Source organism: Heterodontus francisci, chromosome 31 (genome assembly GCF_036365525.1).
Source record: "Heterodontus francisci isolate sHetFra1 chromosome 31, sHetFra1.hap1, whole genome shotgun sequence".
Lineage (NCBI taxonomy): Eukaryota > Metazoa > Chordata > Chondrichthyes > Heterodontiformes > Heterodontidae > Heterodontus > Heterodontus francisci.
Window position 1 is genome coordinate 8598813 of NC_090401.1, and position 26724 is coordinate 8625536.

Genomic DNA, 26724 nt, shown 5'->3' on the forward strand with positions numbered 1-26724 from the left:
TGTACATCTTTCCTGTACTGTGGTGACCAGAACTGTACACAGTACTCAGGCTGTAGTCTTGAGTAATGCAGTATACAGTTCTAGCATAACCTCCTGCTTTTATTTTCTGTACTTCAGCTAATAAAATGCCATATGCCTCATCGATCTGTCCTATCTTCAAGGACCTGTGGACACACACTCCTAGGTCCCTCTGTTCCTCCACACTACTCAGTATCTCCCATTTATTGTGTATTCCCTCGCCTTGTTGCACCCCCCAAAATGCATAACCTCACTTCTCCAGATTAAATTCCATTTTCCACTTTTCTGCCCATCTGTATCTTTCTAGTCTAAAACTTTCCTCCTCACTGAATCATACGGCCATTTTTGTATCAACTACAAGCTTCTTTATCATGCCCCCTACACTTAAGTCTAAATCATTAATAAAAACGGCAAAAAGCAAGGGACTGAATACGGAGCCCTGCAGCACCCACTGGTAACAGCCTTCTAGTCGCAATACCTGTCAATCATTACCTTTTGCTTCCTGCCACTAAGTAGTAGCATACTTGACTTTCCAAAAGGCATTTGATAAGGTGCCACACAATAGGTTAATATACAAGATAAGGGCTCAGGAAGTTGGAGGTAACATTAACATGGATGGAGAATTGGTTAACAGGCAGGAAGCAAAGAGTAGGGATAAACAGGGCATTTTCAAGTTAGCAGGCTGCAACTAGTGGAGGAAAGCAAGGATTAGTGCTGGGGCCTCAGCTTTTTACCTTAGCAGAAAGGTCAGTGACTAACTGCATAGATTTAAACAGTGTTTGGTGGGAAGATTAAGAGGGGAGATGAGTAAAAATGTTTTCACCCAGAGGGTAGTGGGGTCTGTAACTCAGTTCCTGAAAGGGTAGTAGAGGCAGAAATCCTCAACTCAGTTAAAAGGTGTCTAGACGTGCACCTCAAGTGCCATAACCTGCAGGGCTATGGACCAAATGCTGGAAGGTGGGATTAGGCTGGGTGGCTTGTTTTCCAGCCGGTAAAGACAATGGGCCAAGTGGTCTCTTTCTGTTCTGTAAACTTTCTATGATTCATCGAGCATGGGGAGTCTCAGCATTTGGGAGTGGGAGAGTGCAGACTGGAGACAAGAACACGTAAGGTATTTCATAGCGCTGGGGACCAGAGTCTAGCAATGTCATGGGTCAATGGAATCAAATATCCTTATGGGAGAAGGGTGCCAAGGATAATGGGATCCAACTTCCATAGCCCCTTTCAATCAAACTCCAAAACCAACAGGCAAAAAAAATCAAATGCCAGGAGTATGCAATTTCCTGACAACACACTCTTGGGTGCCCTGAAAGTGTAAATGTGGAAAATGTAATCTTTAGTGCACTACTGATGAGCTTGCTGACAATGTTTAATAAGGTTTCTGTAATAATTTATTTAAAAATACTAATTCCCATGTGGAACACTGAAGTTACTGGCTAATGCAATTTCCAAGTTTTATTTAAAAAATTCCAAGGGCCTTAAAATAATGGGTCAAGATGACTTCAAAAACTGCAAAAAATACCACAATCACTGATGCCACTGATCACATTTCATGTTAATAAGTTCCATTGCCACCCTAAATAATAGTATTTATTTCCAAGATTCTTCCAAAGTAATTTGGAATAAAAAGAAAATTAAATCCTGAAAATAGATGGGGGAGGGGATGAATGGCGATACACGATTCTAGCCCTGCTGTATCTGTGATTTGCTCTGCATCACAAAACAGCTCTCCTCCTCACTGTCCCTTTTCACTATTTGGTTCTGTGAGACAAGCATGGTGTAATAATTACAGGGCTTCATACCAATTTGATGTGGTTTTGCAAAGAAGCATTCACAAAACCACTTTAAGTGAACGAGACAGGCAGAACATTTAAATAAGCAGCAATCTAGTGTAGTGACCGACTCTTAAGATAGGTAACAGCACAAAATGAACCCATGCCCCAGAGAACAGCAAAAGAAAACCGTTTTGTGCATGACTCAGCACAGAGGACACCACAGAAAATAACCAGGTGTTAGAGTCCCCCCCCTTGTCACAAAATATGCTTCCATTAGCCTCTGTCTAATTCAGTTACAGTAAAATTCCTGCTCTTGTGGGTCATGCCATATATCTAGAGATGTAATCATACCCTCCATTGATGTTGGAAGTTTAAGACATAGCTGGATTTGGGCCAACTCTTGTGGCATTAACCAGAAGACTTCCCGCCCTAGACAAGATGATTACTGGAACAGCCATAAGATCGATCCCTGGGCTCAGCATTAAAATGGGTTTACGTTTACTATGCCTGCTGAATGCTTACAACCAGCCTTTCAGCTGGAATGAATTCCTCTCAATGTAGGTCTACAATACATAGCATGAACTCATCACATCAACAAAGCTGCGTGACATTAAATAATTAATGACACTCCCACAAGCTCCGAAACAGCAGACACTGTCTTATCTTGCTCCACTTTACCACTGTGTGAAAAGATGCACTTTCTTTGCTGAGAACAAAAAATGTTCTTCCAGTGATCTGTTTTCACATACTCAATGCAACAGCTTTGATCATTTATCTGCTTTAAACTCTCGAGGCACATACTTGCTTGGGTAAATATCATGTATAGTTACCACTCAACAACATTTAAAAAACTGCTAATGCTTATTCTCGCTATGAATTGTATATTATTGATTTTTATTGCATTGTTAGCTCCTGTACAATGCTTCAGATACAGGACACTCCAAAATTCACATTCCAGCTTTAGCATTTCTGTTCTAACCAGGTGAGAAAGAGGTTTAGGGCTCCCTCGTAGCCTTCACCTGGTCTTACTGTAACAGGGTTTAAGTTTAAACACACCGTGTTTTCAGCTCCCACTTGGTGAATCCTTGTCAGCACAACAGGTTTTCTCAGGTTTAAAGAAAAGTGAAATTTTATTAAACTTAAACTCAAATTTGGTTGACACCTTTGGATACACGACGTGCCCATGCTAGCATGCATACGCGATACATACATGCAAACAGAGACAGAAAAAAGAAAAATAAAGTGGAACGGTTTGAGGCAATATCGGAAGAGTTTTTGTTACTGTTCTTCGAGCTCACTGCAGATTGTAGTTAGATCTTGCTTTTTGTTGGGGCCCAGTATTCTTCTTAAACTTTGTTCGCTGTAGAAGCCTTTTCTCTTGGGGTTCATGTGTCTTCAATGGATTCAGAGGCTTATGAGAAAGAGATGGGAGCAAGCAGACAGGAGAAAGATCTTCTCAGTCCAGGAGCAAATAGACTTTCTGCCCCAACTGTACAAATTCAAAAAACTCAAAATCTTAGTCAACTAGGAATGCGAGCTCCCGCACCTTCAACATCTGGTGATCAAAAGTCCATTGTGGGTTGAATGTGTCAGGGAATGGCTGCTTTGTCCTTCCAAACACTGTCTATGTTAATATGCAAATGTATTTTCCAGCCACAGCTGATCTGTTTAACAAGTCCTTTCTTCACTCCAGCAACAGTTTAAAATCAATGTTCATGACAAAATTAATGTACCTCATTCTTGTCAGGTGGGGGCCTGGCATGACAATTTCCAACAGAATAAGATATTAAGTTATACGATATATAGTCTCAAATTATTACCCATACCTGCTGCCCCGAATGTAACTATCAAGTCACTGAATTGCCTGCAAATTAATGCTACCTAAAAGCAATCATCCACTGAGGGCAGAATAACCCAATTTTATCCAATGTATAGTTTCTCGTGCAGAAAATCTTCCTTTTACACGTTCCTAGCAACTACTGCGTACTCATTTTACCCCAAGTCAAAGTTACCAGTCACCAGAAATAAATAATTTTTCAGAGCCTTTCACAACCTTAGGGCATCACAAAGCACTTTACAACCAATGAAGTGTAGTCTCTCTTGCAATGCAAGAAATGCAACAGCCAAACTGTGCACAGCAAGCTCCCACAAACAGCCATGTCATAATGACCTGAATGATTTGTTTTGTGTGATGCTGATTGAGGGATAAATATTATCCAAGACATTGGGTATAGCTTCACTGTTCTTCAAAATAGTCTCATGGACCTTAAAAGGCAGAGCCTCGGTTTAACATCGTATCTGAAAGACGGCACTACAGTGTCAGCCTAGATTTTTGTGTTCAAGTCCTGCAGCAGGACTTGAACCCAAAGCCTTCTGATTCAGAGCTGTCAGTGCTACCCACTGAGGCATGACTGACACTGTTAAGCTGCAACTAATTGCTTCCCATCAGCCAATAAACAAACATTGAGCTAAATAATACTCTATTCAATTTCTGGCAAAGGAACGTCACAGTCAAGACTTATTTAAAAAAACACACATTCTTTGGCAAGCTTCAGTTTTGCATTGATACAAACCATTAAAATAACCATGAAAATTAGCTCAGTGGAATGCAGATACACAATTTACCTTTGTGCGGTCTCCAGTAAAACTGTGGTGAATGAGTTTCCGGAGTGTGTTAGGGATGGTTTTCTAGAGCAGTATGTTGAGGAACCGACTAAAGAACAAGCTATTTTAGATCTTGCATTGTGTAATGAGAAAGGGCTAATTAATAATTTTGTTGTAAAAGAATCTTTAGGGATGGGTGACCATAATATGATGTAAAATTCTATTATGTTTGAAAGTGAGACAGTTCAATCCGAAGCCAAGGTGTTAAATTTGAACAAAAGAAATTATGAAGGTATGAGGGGAAAATTGGCTGGAGTGGATTGGGAAAATACATTAAAAAATATGACAGTACATAGACAATGGATAGTTTTTAAATAAATATTAAATAGTTTACAGCAATTATACATTCCTTCAAGGCACAAAAACCCAAAAAGTAAAAGGCAGTCAACCGTGGCTAACAAAGGAAGTTAAGAAAAGGCCTATAAAGTTGGCAGAAATAGCATTAAACCTGAACATTGGAAGGATTTGCGAATACAGCAAAGGAGGGCCAAGGAACTGATGAAGGAAGAATATGTAAGTAAACTAGCAAAAAATATAAAAATGGACTGTAAAAGCTTCTATAGGTACGTAAAAAGGAAATGTTTGGCTTAGACAAATATGGGTCCATTACAGGCAGAGTCAGGAGAATTTATAATGCAGAATAGAGAAATGGCAGAGAAGCTCAATGATTACTTTTTGTCTGTCTTCACTGAGGAAGATACAAGAAAGCTCCCAGAATTAGAGATCCAAGGGAGAATGAGGAATTGAAGGAAATTAGTAAGGTTATATTGGAGAAATTAATGGGGTTGAAGGTTGATAAATCCCCGGGACCTGATACTCTACATCTCAGTGTTGAAAAAGGTAGCTATGGAGATAGTGAATGCATGGGTGTTAATCTTCCAAAATTCTACAGATTCTGGAATGGTTCCTGCAGATTGTAAGGTAGCAAATGTCACCCCACTATTTAAGAGGGGAGAGAGAGAGAAAACAGGGAACTACTGTTAGCTTTACATTAGTAGGGAAAATGCTAGAATTTATTCTAAAGGGATGCGATAATGGACACTTGGATAATAGTGGCATAGTCAACATTGGAAATCATGAATGGGAAATCATGTTGTTTGACAAACCGGCTGGAGTTTTTTGAGGATGCTACTACAGAATTGATAAAGGGGAGTTGGTGGACGTAGTATACTGGGATTTTCAGAAGGCTTCTGATAAAGTCCCCCACAGGAGGTTGGTTAGCAAAATTAAAGCACATGGGATAGGAGGTAATATACTGACTTGGATTACAGATTGGTTATTCCTTTACTCTGTTTTTTGCCTGTTAAACATGTCATTCTCACGTTGGCAGGCTGTGAGTAGTGGTGCACTGCAGGGATCAGTACTTGGGCCCCAGTTGTTCACAATATATACCAATGATTTGGATGTGGTGACCAAATGTTGTATTTCCAAGTTCACGGCTGACACAAAACTAGGTGGGAATGTGTTGTGAGGAAGATGCAAAGTGGCTTCAAGGGGATTTGGACAGAGTGAGTGAGCAAGAATGCAGCAGATGGAATATGTGGAGAAATATGAGGTTATCCACTTTGGTAGTAAGAACAGATGTGCAGAGTATTTCTTAAATGGTAAGAGATTAGAAAGATGCACAAAGAGACCTGGGTATCCTTGTCAATAAACCACTGAAACGTAACATACAGGCGCAGCAAGCAATTAGGAAGGCTAATGGTATGTCAGCCTTTAATAGCAAGAAGATTTGAGTACAGGAATAGTGAAGTCTTGCTTCAATTGTGTAGAACCTTGGTTAGACCGCACCTGGAGAACTGTGTGCAGCTTTGGTCCCCTTATCTTAGGAGGATATTATTGCCAAAAAGGGAGTGCAACGAAGGTTCACCAGACTCGTTCCCGGTATGGCGGGACTGTCCTATGAAGAGAGATTGGGGAAACTGGGCCTGTATTCTCTAGAGTTTTGAAGAATGAGAGGTGATCTCATTGAAACCTACAAAATACTTAGAGATAGACAGGGTAGATGCAGCTAAGATGTTTCCCCTGGTTTGGGCGTCTAGAACCAGGGCATGCAATTTCAAAATAAGGCGGAAGCCACTTAGGACAGAGATGAGGAGAAATTTCTTTACTCAGAGGGTTGCGAATCTTTGGAATTCTCTACCCCAGAAGGCTGTGGAAGCTCAGTCATTGAGTATGTTAAAAGCAGAGATTGACAAATTTCTAAATGCAAATGACATATAGGGTAATGGGGATAGTGTGGGTAAAAGGCATTGAAGTGCATGATCAGCCATGATCGTATTGAATGGCAGAGCAGACTCAATGGGCTGAATGGCCTACTCCTGCTATGTTCCTATGAAACTAGAACTAGTTTGTTTCAATAGTGGGAAAGCAGCATAGCTTTCAATTGTAGTAGGTACGTACTCTTGACAAAGTTCATGAAGTAACTCCAGAGATAGAATACACAACTACTAACAGCAGCACTGGTTAAAAGATGTTGGCACCTGTATTGCAAATCTTCAGCTTTGCAGTCAATATCTGTTGGAGAAATTTTCTTAGCTTTGCTAATTATTACTTAACTTTGTAGGAGCAGAAAAGCAGGACACAGCTTGTAGCTAATCTAACCACAACCAACGGTCATAAATTGTAGACAGAGCAGCTAACCACAATCAGACATTACGGCCAGATATGGTGTCTGGAGTGGGCATTGAATTAAGGAACTAGCTTGTTATTGTTGAAACTGATGTTTCGCTGACCTCGGACCCAGCATGGTGCACCATTACGTAGGCAGTCTTGTGGGTGCTTATCTAATTGTGAAACTGTTAGCTCTGCCTTTTTTATACTATATAAGTCCACGGCGATCTGTAGCTCTTTGGGAGTAGCGCTGGACCGCATTTAGGTAAGGTGTGCTCCCCCATATCATGCAATAAAGGGTTTGATTCTCAACGTCTGAATCTGGAGAATTTGTTCAACAATTGGGCACAATCTGGATTTTCTCCAACAATATCAGACAAGAACACAGTGCCACAAGCCACATGATACGTCAAGAATGCAAGATCAGAGAGTCACCCTGCTGAATCCTTCCGACACGCAGAATGATAAACAAGCTGCGCACTGCAGGACTGTCATGGAATGAAACTATTCAGATCTGCTGCTCAGTTTGCACTGACAGTAAAATCTATTTCAAAACAGGCAGCAAAACTTGACCACACACCTGTAGGGGCCAAATCATGGTCACAAGGCCTTTGCTACACACTGCTCCAATAAAACACACACACACACAAACAATATAAAAAAAGGCTTGAACAGACGTAGGACACAGAAAACATCTTAAAGGGCCCTGTTAAATTATGTAACAGCTGCCCTTTAGCATCAAACCACCATTGTGTACGTAATACAATGCTCCTCTCCATATATAGCAGGGTATTTTCCAACCTATGCCAACATAACCACAGGAGATCCGTTTGAGTTTTCTCAATTTCACACTTGCACATTTATGTAATTACATCCATTACAGAAAGTCTATCTTTCAGTGAAGCCTGGGCATTCAGGAGGAAAAGACAAGAAATCTAAAGAACCATTTTCAACAACCTTATCATGCAATTCACTTGAACACCTCCTACAGCCTAGATCAATGCAGATGAAAGTCTGATTTCATGTCTACTCAAAATTCAAGAAGAAACTTGTCAAATAGCTTTGAAAAGCAGTTCAATCTTGAGCAAATGGCACCATTTCAGCACAGGCATCGTGTGAATAACTGTGCAAAGGAAAAGGTCTGCTTAAAACAGCTTCAGATTACAGCGACTTTATTGAAAAATCTCAATTTAAATACAGCTCTTACAAATGGCTGCAGAATAGGTGACAGTGTAACAAGTAATTTAAACAATCCAACCTACAAAGGAGCATTAGACAACCACAAAGTAAATTGTTAATGCTGTTGATATCAATCATACATAGAAACACAGGAACATATGTCAATCTCTGCTTTAAACAGACTGAGCTTCCATAGCCCTCTGGGGTTGAGGATTCCAAAGATTCACAACCCTCTGAGTAAAGAAATTTCTCCTCATCTCTGTCCTAAGTGGTGTTCCCCCTTATTTTGAAATTGTGCCCCCTGGTTCTGGACTCCCCAAGTAGGGGAAACATCTTACCTGCATCTACCCTGTCTACCCCTTTCTGTATTTTGTAGGTTTCAATGTGATCACCTCTCATTCTTTGAAACTCTAGAGAATACAGGCTCAGTTTCCCCAATCTCTCTTCATAGGATAGTCCCACCGTCCCAGGAACAAGTCTGGTGAAACTTCGTTGTACTCCCTATTTGGCAATAATATCCTTCCCAAGGTAAGGGGACCAAGACTGCACACACTACTTCAAATGCAGTCTAACCAAAGTTCTATACAATTGAAGCAAGACTTCACTACTCCTGTACTCAAATCCTCTTGCAATAAAGGCTAACATACATTAACCTTCCTAATTGCTTGCTGCACCTGTAGGTTAGCTTTCAGTGACTTATTGACAAAGACACCCAGGTCCCTTTGCACATCTACACTTTCTAATCTATCATTTAAGAAATACTCTACACCTACCAAAGTAGATAACCTCAATTTTTTCCACATTATATTCCATCTGCCATGTTCTTGCCCACTCACTAATTCTACCCAAATCCCTTGAAGCCCCTTGGCATCTTCCTCACAACACACATTCCCACCTAGTTTTGTCTTATCTGCGAACTTGGAAATATGACTTTTGGTCCCCACGTCCAAATCATTGGTATATATTGTGAACAGCTGGGGCCCAAGCACTGCGGTACCTCACTACTCAGCCTGCCAACACGAGAATGACCCGTTTATTCCAACTCTGCTTTCTGCCTGTTAACCAATCCTTAATCCATGCCAGTTTATTACCTCCTATCCCATGTGTTTTAATCTTGCTAACCAACCTCCTGTGAAGGACTTTATCAAAAGCCTTCTGAAAATCCAAGTATACCACATCCACCGACTCGCCTTTATCAATTCTGTTAGTATCAAAATATTCCAACATGTTTGTCAAGCATGATTTCCCATTCATAAATCCATATTGACCTATGCCCAATCAGATCATGATGCACAAAAAGCCAGAGGCTGTGACAGTGAACCTAATTACAAACTGCAACCTGAATCAAGCGCCCTGCTCCTTAGACCAGAACCAGACTTCCGTATAGGTGATAACGCCACCAGTGCTGACAACTTCAGCAGCATAAATGAATGCCAAGCAATCTGGTGACCTAATCACAGTATGAGACAGCTATCTATCGTCAACACAATCACCTAAGCTGGCCAAAAACAGAAAACTCTGCAAACACTTAGCAGGCCAGACAGCATCTGGAAGGAGGGGGCAAAGGTGGGTTTCAGATTGCTGACCTTTCACCAGAACAGCCATTTGTTACAGCCGAACAGCTTATTAGATGGAACAACTCAAGGGAAAGAAAGAAGGGTCTATGATTAAGTGAAGGTTAAGGGATGCTTAAAAGACAGGAGTTAAGGATTTGACAAAAGGAGGCAATGAGAATTAATGCAAGAGACCCAGAAAATGTATAAATCCAGGGTACCAGGGAAAATCTGACAAAGCACAGAAGGTCCAAGAAGCAGGCGACACCACGGATGAGATGTATCCCTAGTGTCATCTGTCTTTTTCTTCCATCTGAAAGCCTTGGAGTTCAAGACTAGCAATTTTAAACAGTACTCAATCCCCAATGAGGGGGAAAATTCTTATTTTGCTGCCCACATAACACACTGACAAGTGCAAAATTTGTTGAGAGTCAACAGATAAGCCTGACAATCAAAGTGCTGCTCTCAAATCTGTTAACGAGGAAACAGCTAAACCAGGCTTTTCTATTATAACCTTTAATGAGCTACAAATAAATCACAAGAACATTCAACTTGCAAGTTCATCCCACCACAAAGCAAGTCGAAAGCTACAATCATAAAACTGAAATATGCAGCTACAAAGCCATCAAATACATGTCACTGTAATCCTTACTGAACTCCTGAATGTCAGTAATCTACATTAATCACCAGCAAAAATACAAGTGTACTGTATACAACTAATCTTGCAAAGGGCACACACATACCATTCATGATTTCCAGGTGTATGTGTAGCAAAAGTATCTTATCCCAAATATGTTACATAATCTGTATCTACTAGTCTCACAGGCAAATAAAGTTTGTAATCTACATATAAATCCATTTGCCTTTGGTGAATTATCCATTTTGCTATGGATAATTAATTGTTGCAGCCATGGCTCAGGGTAAGCACTCACACGCGAGTCAAATGATTGTGGGTTCAAGGGGCCACTCCAGAGACTAGAGTGGCATTCCCAATGCAGTACTGAGAACATAAGACATAGGAACAGGAGTAGGACATGCGGCCCCTCCAGCCTGCTCCACCATGGCTGATCTGAATGTGGCCTTAACTCCACTTTACTGCAGACCCCCTCCTCCCACCACCCCCCCCCCCCCCCCCCCCCAATACACTCGACTACTTTCTAGATCTGTCTAACTCAGTCTTGAATATATTCAATGACGCAGCTTCGACTGCTCTCTGGGGAAGAGAATTCGAAAGATTAACGACGCTTAGAAGAAATCCCTCCTCATCTAACGAAGTGTTGCACTGCCAGAAGTGGCGTTTTTCGGATGCCGACCTGCTGTCTCAGTTGGGGACAAAACATCCAGCTGTATATTTTCAAAGAGCAGGGTAAGTTATCCCCAGTGTCCTGACTTAAATTTATCCCTCAAACCCCAGCACAAACACAGATTAGCCGGACATTATCACTACTGTTTGTGGGAACTTGCTGTGTGAAAACTGGCTGCCACGTTTCCTCCACTTACAACAGTGACATTTTATCGGCTGCAAAAAGCTTTGGGACCGCCTGTGGTAGTGAAAGGCGCTACAGATGTGCAAGTCTGAGCTCGGAAAGATCACAGACCCATCACCCCTGGGTGGTACAGCTCCATTTCCTGCCGAACCGCACCGTGCCTGAGAGACGGCACATGGGAAGCGAGACAACCCCGGCCACAAAACACGCCCGGTGTACCAATCCGACAGCACAATGGTGACCTGGGCCGGCGCCAAACCCACCGCCCGCCGTTCAGGAAGCAGCCGGGCGGCGGGTGTCGTGGAGTCCACTCACCCCCTCCCCCACTCCCGGGCCATGTGCTGCTCCCTTTGTTCTCCGCCGCACCGCCGCCATGATTTAGAGAGAAGCCCCGCCGTGAGCCCGAAGCCTCCCCCAGATTTATTCCGCTGGCGGCTGCTCCAGCTGAAGCCCTGGGCTCCGGGCGGCTATGCTCTCGTACCCGGATCGGGTCCAGGCGGTCACCAGGCCGGACAGGCCGCACCTCAAGGCAGAGAGCGGCCGCAGATCGGGTTTCCGCGCCGGGCCCTGTCAGCGCGTGCGGCTGAAGCCGCTTCCTCACCTGCCGTCAGCAGCCGGCTGGCGTGCACGAAGGACGGATCCAGGCTGTCCTTCTCCGCCATCAGCTCAGGGAGGTACTTCTCACTCGCCATCGCCGCTCTGCTCCCTCACGTACTTACTCCCTCACAGAGCCTGCGCACCAACCGCCACCCGCTTTCCCGCCCCACAGCTTCCATTGGACAATCACTGGCAATCTCACACCCCATTCGCCAGCGCTGCACGGCTCAGAACCGTCACTCGCTGCCCACAATGGCATCCAGATTGTCTATTGGGTGCTTCACCTGTCAATCAGATACTCTCCGCCCATATTCCTTCACGCTGCAGTCAATTACACTTAGGTCGCGTTCTTATTGGCTATATTCCACGTCAATCATGTGTCCCCTTTAAGTACGTCACCACGAGCTCCACTGTTCGGCCTTTCGACGCCATGGTGGACTGATGATGAATTGTTGGAGAGGATCCGACAAATCGAGACAGAGCTTCTAACAACAAACCGAAACTGACCGGGAGAAAGGGGACAGTGAGACGTCAATCAAAACGGGACACCGTCGTCCCCAGTGCCCGACCTGTCAATCAATCACACCGAGGCACCACCCCATACGGTGTCCGGCCTGTCAATCACACGGCTGATGTTTAAATCCCATGATGTAAACCAGTATTTGTCACTTAAACAGCAGGAGGCCAATGCGATTAGAGAGAATACCCGGGTGGGTATTTGGGGCTGGTCTCTGGGCCAGTGACTGAGCTTTCCACGCGGTGACGGTCAAAGGTCACAGGTCAGCCTGTCTCTGCCTCATGTCAGATTTACACATGTAACAAATGCAAATTCTCTAGAATCTTAGCCCAACATTTACACCATTCCCTCCCCGGCAAAACTCCCCTGACACCCAAGGCAAAGGTGAAAGAGGAGGTAACTCAAATGCTTGAAGGGTATAACATTGATAAGGAGGAGGTTTTGGATAGGCTCTAATTAGAGTTAATAAAGCAGCAGGACCGAATGAGATGCATCCAAGTATACAGAGGGAAGTGAGCGTGGAAATTGTAGAGGCATTGGCCATAATTTTCCATTCTTCCTTAGACTCAGGGTTGGTGCCAGACAACTGGAGAATTGCAAATATTACGCCCTTGTTCAAAAAAGAGTGTAGAGATAAGCCCATCAACTGCAGGCTAGTCAGTTTGATTTCTGTGGTGGAGATAATATATATATATATATATATATATACACAAGGGCAGCACAGTGGCTAGCACTCACAGTTCCAGAGACCCGGGTTTGCTTCTGGGTACTGCCTGTGCGGAGTTTGCAAGTTCCGCATGGGTTTCCTCCGGGTGCTCCGGTTTCCTCCCACATGCCAAAGACTTGCAGGTTGATAGGTAAATTGGCCATTGTAAAACAAATTGTCCCTAGAGTAGGTAGGTGGTCGGAGAACTGTGGGGATGTGAGAGGGAAAAATGGGATTAATATAAGGTTAGTATAAATGGGTGGTTGATGGTTAGCACAGACTCGGTGGGCCAAAGGGCCTATTTTGGTGCTGTATCTCTCTATGACTCTATATACTACTGTGCGCTAGATAGTGAGGAGGATGGCTGTAGGCTGCAGGAAGATATTGATGGTCAGGTCAGATGGGCAGAAAAGTGGCAAATGGAATTCAACCCGAAGAAGTGTGAGGTGATGCATTTGGGGAGGTCAAACAAAGCAAAGGAATATATGATGAATGGGAAAATACTGAGAAGTGTAGAGGAAGTGAGGGACCTTGGAGTGAATGTCCCCAGATCCCTGAAGGTAGCAGGACAGGTCGATAAGGTGGTTAAGAAGGCATATGGAATAAGAGCAGGGAGGTTCTGCTGGAATTGTATAACTCATTGGTTAGGCCTCAACTTGAGTACTGTGTGCAGTTCTGGTCACCTCATTCCAGAAAGGATGTAATTGCACTAGAGAGGATACAGAGGAGATTTACGAGGATGTTGCCAGGAGTGGAACAATGCAGCTATGAGGAAAGATTGGATAGGCTGGAGTTGTTCTCCTTGGAACAGATAAGGCTGAGGGGAGACCTGATTGAAATGTACAAAATTTTGAGGAGCCTGGATGTGAGTGGAGGTGAAGGCCCTACTTACCTTAGCAGAGAGGTCAGTGACGAGGGGGCATAGATTTAAAATGATAGGTAGAAAAATTAGAGGGTAGATGAGGAAAACCTTTATCACCCAGAGGGTGGTGGGGGTCTGGAACTCATTGTCTGATAGGGTAGTTGAGGCAGAAACCCTCAACTCATTCAAAAGGAGTCTGGATATGCACCTCAAGTGCCGTAATCTGCAGGGCTATGGACCAAATGCTGGAAGGTGGGATTAGAATGTGTGGATCGTTTTTCGGCCAGCACAGACACAATGGGCCAAGTGGCCTCTTTCTGTGCCTTAAGCTTTCTATGATTCTATTCTGTTCTATGATATGTCTAGAAACAGCAAGACAAACATATGAACTAGGAACAGGAATAGGCTGTTTAGCCCCTCAAGCCTGCTCCGCCATTCTATAAGATCATGGCTGACCGGTGTCTGGACTCAACTCCATTTTCCTGCCTACTCCCGATACCCATATACTCCCTTATTTGTCAAGAATCTGTCTACCTCTGCCTTAAAAACATTCAATGATCCTTCCTCCACTGCTCTCTGGGCAAGAGAGTTCCACAGACTCACGACCCTCTAATTCTTAAATGGGAGACCCCTTAGTTTTAGTCTCTCCCACAAGAGAAAACATCCTTTCAACATCCATCCTGTCAAGTCCCCTCAGGATCTTGTATGTTTCAATAAGATCACCTCTCATCCCTCTGAACTCCAATGTATACAGACCCAACCTGTCCAACCTTTCCTCATAAGATAACCCTCTCATCCCAGGAATCAGTTGAGTGAACCTTCTCTGAACTGCTACTAATGCAATTATATCTCTTTTTAAGTAAGGAGACCAAAAACTGTACACAATACGCTAGATCTGGTCTCACCAATACCCAAAATGTAGAAAAATATCTCTAATTTCCTGTTCCATTCCCCTTGCAATAAATGACAGCATTGCATTTGCCTTCTTAATCACTTGCTGTACCTGGATACTAATTTGTTGTAGTTCGTGTACTAGGACACCCGAATCCCCCTGTATCTCCATTAGATCGGAAAATGGTGAATGAAGAGAGGGAGCGAGAAAGAAGGAAACTACAGGCCAATTAGCTTAACATCTGTCATGGGGAAAATGTTAGAAGCTATTATTAAAATCATTATAGCAGGGCACTTAGAAAAATTCAAGGTTATCAGGCAGAGTCAACATGATTTTGTGAAAGGGACATCATGTTTAACCAATTTATTGGAGTTCTTTGAAGAAGTAACATGTGCTGTGGATGAAGGGGAACTGGTAGATTGTACTGTACTTAGATTTCCAGAAGGCATTTGATAAGGTGCCACATCAAATGTTATTGCGGAAACTAAAAGCTCATGGTGTAGTAGGTGACAGATTGGCATGGATAGAAGATTGGTTAGCTAACAGGAAACAGAGTGTCGGCATAAATGGGTCATTTTCTGGTTGGCAAGATGTAAGGAGTGGTGTGCCACAGAGATCAGTGCTGGGGTCTCAAATTATTACAATTTATATAACTGACGGATGAAGGGACCGAAGGTATGGTTGCTAAATTTGCTGCTCACACAAAGGTAGGTAGGAAAGTAAGTTGTGAAGAGGACATAAGGAGGCTACAAAGGGATATAGATAGGTTAAGTGATTGGGCAAAGATCTGGTAAATGGAGAAGAATGTGGGAAAATGTGAAATTGTCCACTTTGGCAGGAAGAATAAAAAAGAAGCATATTATCTAAATGGTGAGAGATTGCGGAGCTCTGAGATGTAGAGGGATCTGGGTGTCCTTGTGCATGAATCGCAAAAGGTTAGTATGCAGGTACAGCAAGTAATTAGGAAAGCAAATAGAATGTTATCATTTATTACATTGGGAATTGAATACAATAGTAGGGAGATTATGCTTCAGTTGTACAGGGCATTGGTGAGACCACAAGTGGAGTACTGTGTACGGTATTGAATTCCTTATTTAACAAAGGATGTAAATGCATTGGAAGCAGTTCAACGAAAGTTTACTAGACTAATACCTGAAATGGGCAGGTTGTCTTGTGAGGAAAGGTGGACAGGCTGGGTCTGTATCTGCTGGAGTTTAGAAGAGTAAGAGACGACTTGATTGAAGCATATAAGATCCTGAGGGGTCTTGACAGGGTGGATGTGGAAAGTGTTACGAGACGGTTTATTTTTGTCCTAAAATCTTAGAATTCTGTGTGTTTTAAAAAACTGAAAAAAGGATTTGAAGTGGTCATGGACACCTGTGGAGAAGTGGGACTTAACTAACAGTGCATTTCTCTTGCCTTGGTAATAACATATTAATTGGGGACTCATCCAGAATCAAATCCAACACTAATAATGTTAATTGTGAGGGGACTAATAATTGAAAGGGAAAAAAATAAAAGAACCAGGTTTCTTGTGTAATAGGGAAGTGTCTACACCACCGGAATGACATTAGCAGTTGCTGCAGCTTTTCTGGGAAAGGGGAATGCAGTACCCCACTAGTCACTGCCTGCCATTCAGAAAAAGACCTGTTTATTGCTACTCTCTCTTTCCTGTTTGCCAACCAATTTTCTATCCATCGCAATACACTACCTCCAATCCCATGCGCTTTAATTTTACACGCTAATTTCTTATGTGGGGCTTTGTCAAAAGCTTTCTGAAAGTCCAAATAAACCACATCCACTGGCTCCCCCTCATCAACTCAACTAATTACATCCTCGAAGAATTCTAGTAGATTTGTCAAGCATGATTTCCCTTTCGTAAATCCATGCTGACTCCGCCCGATTCTACCACTGTTCTCTAAGTGCTCTGCTATAAAATCTTTTATAATGCACTCTAGAATTTTCCCCACTACTGACGTCAGGCTGACTGGTCTATAATTCCCTGCTTTCTCTCTACCTCCCTTTTTAAATAGTGGGGTTACATTAGCTACCCTCCAATCTGTAGGAACTGTTCCAGAGTCTATAGAATCTTGAAAAATGACCACCAATGCATCCACGATTTCTAGGGCCACTTCCTTAAGTACTCTGGGATGTAGATTATCAGGCCCTGGGGAGTTATTGGCCTTCAATCCCATCAATTTCCCCAACACCATTTCTCTACTAATACTGATTTCCTTCGGTTCCTCTCTCTCACTAAACCCTGTGTTCCCCAACATTTCTGGTATGTTAGTTGTGTCCTCCTTTGTGAAGACAGAACCAAAGTATGCATTTAGTTGGTCTGCCACTTCTTTGTTCCCCATAATAAATTACCCTGTTTCTGACTGTAAGGGACCCACATTTGTCTTCACCAATCTTTTTCTCTTCACATACCTATAGAAACTTTTACAGTCAGTTTTTATGTTCCCCGCAAGCTTACTCTGATACTCTATTTTCCCCTTCTTAATCAATCCCCTGGTTCTCATTTGCTGAATTCTAAACTGCTCTCAGTCCTCAGGTCTGTTGTTTATTCTGGCAGATTTATATGCCTTTTCCTTGGATCTAATGCTATCTCTAATTTCCCTTGTGGCTACCTTTCCTGTTTTACTTTTGCGCCAGACAGGAATAAACAATTGTTGCAGTTCATCCATGTGCTCTTTGAATGTTTGCCATTGCCTATCCACCGTCATCCCTTTAAGTAACATTTCCCAATCTGGCATGGCCAACCCGCGCCTCATACCTTCGTAGTTTCCTTTACTAAGATTCAGGGCACTAGTCTCAGAATCAACTACATCACTCTCTCATCCCCAAGGGGTCTCGCACAACTAGATTGTCAATTATTCCTCTCTCATTACCTCGTCTGGGGTGGCCTGTTCTGTATAAATACAGAGGTCTGGGTGCAGCCTGCAAACAGAGTGCAGATTGCAAGCTGAGTGTGGAGATACAAGTTTGATGAGTAGCGAGTTTGGTGAAGGGGGGCAGGAGGTGCTCCATTTTCTACTTTTTTTCCTACTTTTTTATTCTCCAGTATTTGATTCTTGCTTCAGTGCAGTGGAAGGAACTGTTTGGTGATTATTTAGTAAGCTGTTCTACTTATAATAAATAGTCTGCAAAGTTAAGGTATGGCAGGGCAGCTCTGCCGAGTGGAATGTACAGCCTGTGACATGTGGGAAGTCATGGACGCACCATGTGTCCTAGACAGACACATCTGCAGTAAGTGTCACCGGCTGCAGAAGCTTGAGCTCCAGGTTTCGGAACTTGAGCGGCAGCTGGAGTCACTGTTGTGCATGCGTGTGCCGGAGGACTATGTGGATAGCACGTTTAGGGAGGTGGTCACACCGCAGGTTAGGAGCATGCAGGCAGATGGGGAATGGGTGACTGCCAGGCAGTCTAAGAGAACCAGACAGGTAGTGCAGGAATCCCCTGATATGATCTCACTCGCTAATCGGTTTTCCATTCACATTTCAGGTGAGGGTGATGGTTCCTCAGAGGAGTGCAGTCAGAGCCAAGTTTGTGGCATCACAGTTGGCTCAGCTGCACAGGAGGGGAGGAAGAAGAGTGAAAGAGCAGTAGTGATAGGGGATTCATTAGGGCAACAGACAGGTGTTTCTGCGGCAGTAAACGTGACTTCAGGATAGTATGTTGCTTCTCTGGTGCCAGGGTCAAGGATGTCATGGAACGGCTGCAGGACATGCTTCTGGGGGATGGTGAACAGCCAGAGATCATGGTCCACATTGCTACCAATGACATAGGTAAGAAGGGGGATGAGGTCCTGAAAGAATATTTTAGGGAGCTCGGAAGGAGATTAAAAAGCAGGACCTGAAAAGCAGTAATCTCAGGATTACTCCCAGTCCCATGTGCAAGTGAGCATAGGAATAGGAGATAAGAACAAGAAATGCTGGAACCACTCAGCAGGTCTGGCAGCATCTGTGGAAAGAGAAGCAGAGTTAAAGTTTCGGGTCAGCGACCCTTCATCGGAACTGACAAATATTAGAAAAGTCACAGGTTATAAGCAAGTGAGGTGGGGGTGGGGCAAGAGATAACAAAGGAGGTCTAAATTGGACCAGGCCACATAGCTGACCAAAAGGTCACGGAGCAAAGGCAAACAATATGTTAATGGTGTGTTGGAAGACAAAGCATTAGTACAGATTAGGTGTAAATACACTGAATATTGAACAGCAGCAAGTGCAAACCTGAAAAAAAACAGTGGGTAAGCAAACTGAACAAACTAAGATGAAATGAAATAAATGCAAAAAAAAGATTGTAAAAAATGTAAAAAAGAATGTAAAAAAAAAGGAAGAAAAAATAACTAAAAATGAAAGTAAAATGGGGGGCTGTCATGCTCTGAAATTATTGAACTCAATGTTCAGTCCGGCAGGCTGTAGTGTGCCTAATCGGTAAATGAGATGCTGTTCCTCGAGCTTGCGTTGATGTTCACTGGAACACTGCAGCAATCCCAGGACAGAGATGTGAGCATGAGAGCAGGGGGGAGTGTTGAAATGGCAAGCAACCGGAAGCTCAGGGTCCTGCTTGCGGACTGAGCGGAGATTTTCCGCAAAGCGGTCACCCAGTCTGCGCTTGGTCTCCCCAGTGTAGAGGAGACCACACTGAGCAGTGAATGCAGTATACTACATTGAAAGAAGTACAAGTAAATCGCTGCTTCACCTGAAAGGAGTGTTTGGGGCCTGGGATAGTGAGGAGAGAGGAGGTAAATGGGCAGGTATTACACCTCCTGCGATCGCAGGGGAAGGTGCCCTGGGATGGGGACGAGGTGGTGGGGGTAATGGAGGAGTGGACCAGGGTGTCGCGGAGGGAACGATCCCTTCGGAATGCTGACAGAGGAAGGGAGGGAAGATGCGACTGGTAGTAGCGTCACGCTGGAGGTGGCGGAAATGGCGGAGGATGATCCTTTGGATATGGAGGCTAGTGGGGTGAAAAGTGAGGACAAGGGGAACCTGTCACGGTTCTGGGAGGGAGGGGAAGGGGTGAGGGTAGAGGTGCGGGGAATGGGTCGGACACGGTTGAGGGCCCTGTCAACCACAGTGGGGGGAAATCCTCGGTTGAGGAAAAAGGAGGTCATATCAGAAGCACCGTCATGGAAGGTAGCATCATCAGAGCAGATGCGTCGGAGACGAAGAAACTGGGAGAATGGAATGGAGTCCTTACAGGAGGTAGGGTGTGAAGAAGTGTAGGAATAGGAGAATTGAGTAATTGAACACATGGCTGGAGAACTGCTGTAGGAGGGAGGGCATCAGATTTCTGAGACATTGGGATTGATTCTGGGGCAGGTGGGACCTTTACAAGATGGACAGGTTGCATCTTAGCAGGACTGGGATGAATATCCTCGTAAGGAGATTTGCTAGTGCTGTTGGGGAGGGTTTAAACTAAATTGTCAGGGGGATGGAAACCTGAGAGGGAGCTCAGATTGGAGAGAAGCAAAACTAGTAACTTGTCAGGGGTGTGGGAAACAGGAACAAGTAGTAGAGAGGAATATCAAGGAGCATAGAATACAGGGGGAGATAGATAGCACAAGAGTAGGGAATAGTAAGTTATTAGGTGGGGTCAGAGTAAGGGAGAAAGTAATAAAGTCTGAATCAGAGTTAATGTGCATGTATGTGAATGCACGGCGTGTGGTTAATAAGACTGGTGAGTTACAGGCTCAGATTGCCATGTGCAAAGATGATGTTGTAGCTATAACGGAGACCTGGTTCAAACAAGGGCAGTACTGGGTGTTAAATATTCCTGGATTAAAGTTGTTCAGGAAAGATAGGAAAGGGAAAAAAAGTGGGAGGGGTGGCAGTATTGATTAAGGAGAGCATTGCAGTGCTGGAGAAAAAGGATGTCCCAGAGGGGTTGAGGACAGAATCAATTTGGCTAGAGCTAAGGATCTCGGTGTTGTCAAGAGGCCACTGACTAGTGGGAAGGATGTAGAGGAACAAATTTGCAAGGAAATTACAGACAGGTGCAAAAATTATAGTGTAGTTATAATGGGGGACTTTAATTATCCAAACATAGACTGGGATAATAGTAGTGTAAAGTGCTAAGAACCAGAGTTGCTAGAGTGTGTTCAGGAAAATTTTCTACAGAACGTGAAAAAAGGCACTGCTAGACCTGGTTCTTGGGAATGAGGTGAGTCAAGTGGATCAAGTATCAATAGGCGAGCATTTAGGGGACAGTGATCATTGTATCATAAGGTTTAGGCTGACTATGGAAAAGGACAAAGAGCAATCCAGGGTAAGAATAATTAACTGGGGGAAGGCCAACTTCAAAGGGGTAAGAATGGAGCTGAGTGAATAAATTGGAGTGAAAAGCTGGCGGGAAAACCGGTAGATGAACAATGGGCTACCTTCAAAGAAGAGTTCAGGCATAGTCGAGGTTTGTTCCCTTGAAGGGGAAAAGTAGGGCAAACAAATCCAGAGCTCCCTGGATGACAAAAGAGGTAGAGATTAAGATAAAGAAGATAAAGTGTGCTTATGACAGATGCCTGGTAGAAAATACTATTGAGAATCAAGCTGAATATAGAAGGTCCAGAGGGGAAGTGAAGAAGCAAATTGTGTGTGAATAAATCAGCTCTTCCAGTATGCCACGGTCTGGGTGGTACTTCAGTAGCTATCATCTCTTTCTGCTGTGTTGTTCTGTATTTCTGGTATACAGAATCACAGAATTGTCACAGTGCAGAAGGAGGCCATTTGGCCCATTGTGTCTGCACTGCCTCTCCTAATGAGCATTTCATCGAGTGCCACCCCCTGCCTTCTCCGCATAACCCTGCACATTCTTCCTTTTCATGTAACAGTCTAATTCCCTTTTGAATGCCTCGATTGAACCTGCCTCCACCACAATCTCAGGCAGTGGATTCCAGATCCTAACCACTCGCTGCGTGAAGAGGTTTTTCCTCATGTCACTTTTGCTTTTTTTGCCAATCACTTTAAATCTGTGCCCTCTCGTTCCCGATCCTTTCACGAGTGGGAACAGTTTCTCTCTATCTACTCTGTCCAGATCCCTCATGATTTTGAAAACAGTCCCAACTTCTCCAATCTATCTTCATACCTGAAGTTCCACATTCCTGGAATCATTCTCATGAGTCTTTTCTGTACTCTCTCCAATGCCTTCACATCTTTATGGGTTCAACACCTCATCACCACACTACCCACGGGGACATGAGTTTATAGAAAGACAAGTCCAGATGGTCAAAAGAACCTTTGTGAAATGCCAAGAGATGATGGAAGATCCAAACCTTATGTTATGATCAGGTGAGACGGGGTCATAGAATCATAGAGTCATAGAGTCGTACAGCATAGAAACAGGCCCTTCGGCCCATCGCATCCATGCCGACCATTATGCCTAATACTAATCCCACTGCCTGCATGAATTCCATATCCCTCTATGCCTTGCTCATTCAAGTACCTGTCCAGATGCCTCTTAAATGTCGTTACTGTTCCTGCCTCCACCACCTCCTCAGGCAGCTCATTCCAGATACCCACTATTCTTTGTGTGAAAAATTTACCCCTTTGATCCCCTTTAAACCTCCTCCCTCTCACCTTAAATCTATGCCCTCTAGTTTTAGTCACCCCTACCATGGGAAACAGACTCTGGCTATCACCCTATCTATGCCTCTCATAATTTTACATACCTCTATCATGTCCCCTCTTAGCCTCCTTCACTCCGGAGAAAACAGACCCAGCCGATCCAATCTCTCTTTATAACTCAAGCCCTCCAAACCAGGCAACATCCTTGTGAATCTTTTCTGCACCCTCTCCAGCTTAATCACATCTTTCCTGTAGTGCGGCGACCAGAACTGCACACAGTACTCCAAATGCGGCCTAACCAACGTTATGTACAACTGTAACATGACGTCCCAACTCTTGTACTCAATGCCTTGGCCGATGAAGGCAAGCATGCCATATGCCGCCTTCACCACCCTATCTCTCTGTGTTGCCACTTTCAGGTCTCCAAGGTCTCTCTGCTCAACAACACTCCCCAGGGCCCTACCATTCACTGTATATGTCCTGCCCTGGTTTAACTTCCCAAAATGCATCACTTCACACTTGTCTGCATTAAATTCCATTTGCCACTCCCTTGCCCACTTTCCCAGTTGATCTATATCCTGTTGTAACCTTAGACAACCTTCTTCATTGTCCACTAAACCAGCAATTTTGGTGTCATCTGCAAACTTACTAATCATGCCCCTTACATTCACATCCAAGTCATTAATATATATGACAAACAACAGAGGGCCCAGCACCGATCCCTGTAGCACACCACTAGGGGTCTAGGTGTTCCCTCTCAGCCTTTGCCTGGTTTAACCGTAACAGGGTTTGATTTTAGAAACACCGTGTTTTTAGCTCCCCCTCAGTGAATCCTTGTTCACTGCTCCAATTGTAAGACAAAGAAATCAAACAGGTTTCCTTAGATTTAAACAAAAAAGGTAGAAGTTTATTCATCATAAACTCTAATCTGGTTAACGATTACAAATATGCGATGCAGCCACACTAGCATGCACACGCGATAAACACAAACGCAGATAAAGACAGAAAAAGCAGAAGGAATAAAGGGGAAAAGTTTGAGGTAGTTATAGTCCTTTAAGTTCAATGTGGATTCTTTGGTTGCATGTAAATCTTGCAATTTGTTGGGGCCCAGCTCATGCTTCAACTTGATTCGATGTCGGAGTCTTTTCTCTCTTGAGGTGTACGTGTCTTCTCTGGGCCCGGTGGCTTGGGAGAAGATGAGAGAGAGAGAAAGCCAAGAGAGAGGCTTTCTTCCAGGTTCCAGTTCAAAACTTCCTTCTTCCTTTCTGTGTGGCACAATTCAAAAAACCCCAGGTTTCCCAGCAGGTTAGTCATGTGACTAGCTCCTTATTTGGAACAGTGTTTCCTGCGAGGTTTGTGGATTGTATTACCTTAGCAGTCTCTGGAATGCGCTTCCTTACACCTTCACTGTCTGGTGATCACAATCCATTTGGCTTAGTTGGAGCAGGGAATAATCCTTTGTCTCCACTAGCAGCGTCTCTTAGTGTGCAAATATCCTTCCAGCCCAGTGATCTTCAAACAAGTAATTTCTTCAGTCCAGCCACAGTTTAAAATCAATGTTCATATGACAAAATTAATATGACTCATTCTTGGCAGGTGGGGGTCTGCATCGCACTTGCCTTATTGTCAGTCCGATCTACACCTGATGACTGACATGAAATCACCTGCAGAGCTATTGAATGGAAGTAAGTACAAGACAACTCTGCCAAGCAAGATACATCCTCTAAATGACCATGAGGAAGTGAGACAACAACTCACTGAAGCACAGGTAGAAGGATATCAACACTTCAACAAGCGTGCTAAATCCCTACCCGATCTGGTGAAAAGACAAACTGTACATGTACAGGATCCAATCATGAAAACCTGGAGCCCAGCAAAAGTTGTTGGTGAAGCTCTGAGTTCCAGGTCATATATTTTTTTTTAGAATTTTTAGAATATTACAGCGCAGTACAGGCCCTTCGGCCCTCGATGATGCGCCGATCATCTGACCTACACTATTCCATTTACATCCATATGTCTATCCAATGACCACTTAAATGCCCTTAAAGTTGGCGAGTCTACTACTGTTGCAGGCAGGGCGTTCCACGCCCCTACTACTCTCTGCGTAAAGAAACTACCTCTGACATATGTCCTATATCTTTCACCCCTCAACTTAAAGCTATGTCCCCTCGTGTTTGCCATCCTCATCCGAGGAAAAAGACTCTCACTATCCACCCTATCTAACCCTCTGATTATCTTGTATGTCTCTATTAAGTCACCTCTCCTCCTCCTTCTCTCTAACGAAAACAACCTCAAGTCCCTCAGCCTTTCCTCGTAAGACCTTCCTTCCATACCAGGCAACATCCTAGTAAATCTCCTCTGCACCCTTTCCAAAGCTTCGACATCCTTCCTATAATGCGGTGACCAGAACTGCACGCAATACTCCAGGTGCGGCCTCACCAGAGTTTTGTACAGCTGCATCATGACCCCGTGGCTCCGAAACTCGATCCCCCTACTAATAAAGGCTAACACACCATATGCCTTCTTAACAGCCCTATTAACCTGGGTAGCAACTTTCAGGGATTTATGTACCTGGATACCAAGATCTCTCTGCTCATCTACACTACCAAGAATCTTCCCATTAGCCCAGTACTCTGCATTGCTGTTACTCCTTCCAAAGTGAATCACCTCACACTTCTCCGCATGAAACTCCATTTGCCATCTCTCAGCCCAGCTCTGCAGCCTATCTATGTCCCTCTGTACCCTACAACACCCTTCGACACTATCCACAACTCCACCGACCTTCGTGTCATCCACAAATTTACTAACCCACCCTCCTACACCCTCATCCAGGTCGTTTATAAAAATGACAAACAGCAGTGGCCCCAAAACAGAACCTTGCGGTACACCACTAGTAACTAAACTCCAGGATGAACATTTGCCATCAACCACCACCCTCTGTCTTCTTTCAGCTAGCCAATTTCTGATCCAAAGCTCTAAATCACCTTCAACCCCATACTTCCGTATTTTCTGCAATAGCCTACCGTGGGGAACCTTATCAAACGCCTTACTGAAATCCATATACACCACATCCACGGCTTTACCCTCATCCACCTGTTTGGTCACCTTCTCGAAAAACTCAATAAGGTTTGTGAGGCACGACCTACCTTTCACAAAACCGTGCTGACTATCGCAAATGAACTTATTCTTTTCAAGATGATTATAAATCCTGTCTCTTATAACCTTTTCCAACATTTTACCCACAACCGAAGTAAGGCTCACAGGTCTATAATTACCAGGGCTGTCTCTACTCCCCTTCTTGAACAAGGGGACAACATTTGCTATCCTCCAGTCCTCCGGCACTACTCCTGTCGACAATGACGACTTAAAGATCAACAACAACGGCTCTGCAATCTCCTCCCTGGCTTCCCAGAGAATCCTAGGATAAATCCCATCTGGCCCAGGGGACTTATCTATTTTCACTCTTTCCAAAATTGCTAACACCTCCTCCTTGTGAATCTCAATCCCATCTAGCCTAGAAGGCTGTATCTCAGTAATCTCCTCGGCAACATTTTCTTTCTCTACTGTAAATACTGACGAAAAATATTAATTTAACGCTTCCCCTATCTCCTCTGATTCCGCACACAACTTCCCACTACTATCCTTGATTGGCCCTGTTCTAACTCTTATCATTCGCTTATTCCTGATATACCTATAGAAAGCCTTAGGGTTTTCTTTGATCCTATCCGCCAATGACTTCTCGTGTCCTCTCCTTGCTCTTCTTAGCCCTCCCTTTAGATCCTTCCTGGCTAGCTTGTAACTCTCAAGCGCCCTAACTGAGCCTTCACGTCTCATCCTAACATAAGCCGCCCTCTTCCTCTTGACAAGCGCTTCAACTTCTTGAGTAAACCACGGCTCCCTCGCTCGACAACTTCCTCCCTGCCTGACAGGTACATACTTATCAAGGACACGCATTAGCTGCTCCTTGAATAAGCTCCACATTTCGTTTGTGCCCATCCCCTGCAGTTTCCTTCCCCATCCTACACATCCTAAATCTTGCCTAATCGCGTCATAATTTCCTTTCCCCCAGCTATAATTCTTGCCCTGCGGTATATACCTGTCCCTGCCCATCGCTAAGGTAAACCTAACCGAATTGTGATCACTATCGCCAAAGTGCTCACCTACATCTAAATCGAACACCTGGCCGGGTTCATTACCCAGTACCAAATCCAATGTGGCATCGCCCCTGGTTGGCCTGTCCACATACTGTGTCAGAAAACCCTCCTGCACACACTGGACAAAAACAGACCCATCTAAAGT

At 43.9% G+C, this 26724-nt stretch overlaps 1 protein-coding gene across 1 annotated transcript in view; it reads right to left on the reverse strand.

The window, feature by feature from the left end:
• LOC137347066 (KH domain-containing, RNA-binding, signal transduction-associated protein 1-like) overlaps window positions 1-12028 on the reverse strand; it is a 34753-nt gene extending 22725 nt beyond the window's left edge. The window contains exon 1 of the mRNA XM_068011085.1: window positions 11891-12028. Within this exon, the coding sequence (XP_067867186.1) occupies window positions 11891-11981 (91 nt within the window). The 5' untranslated portion in view covers window positions 11982-12028. The remainder of the gene's footprint in view (window positions 1-11890) is intronic.
• Window positions 12029-26724: the final 14696 nt, after the last annotated feature.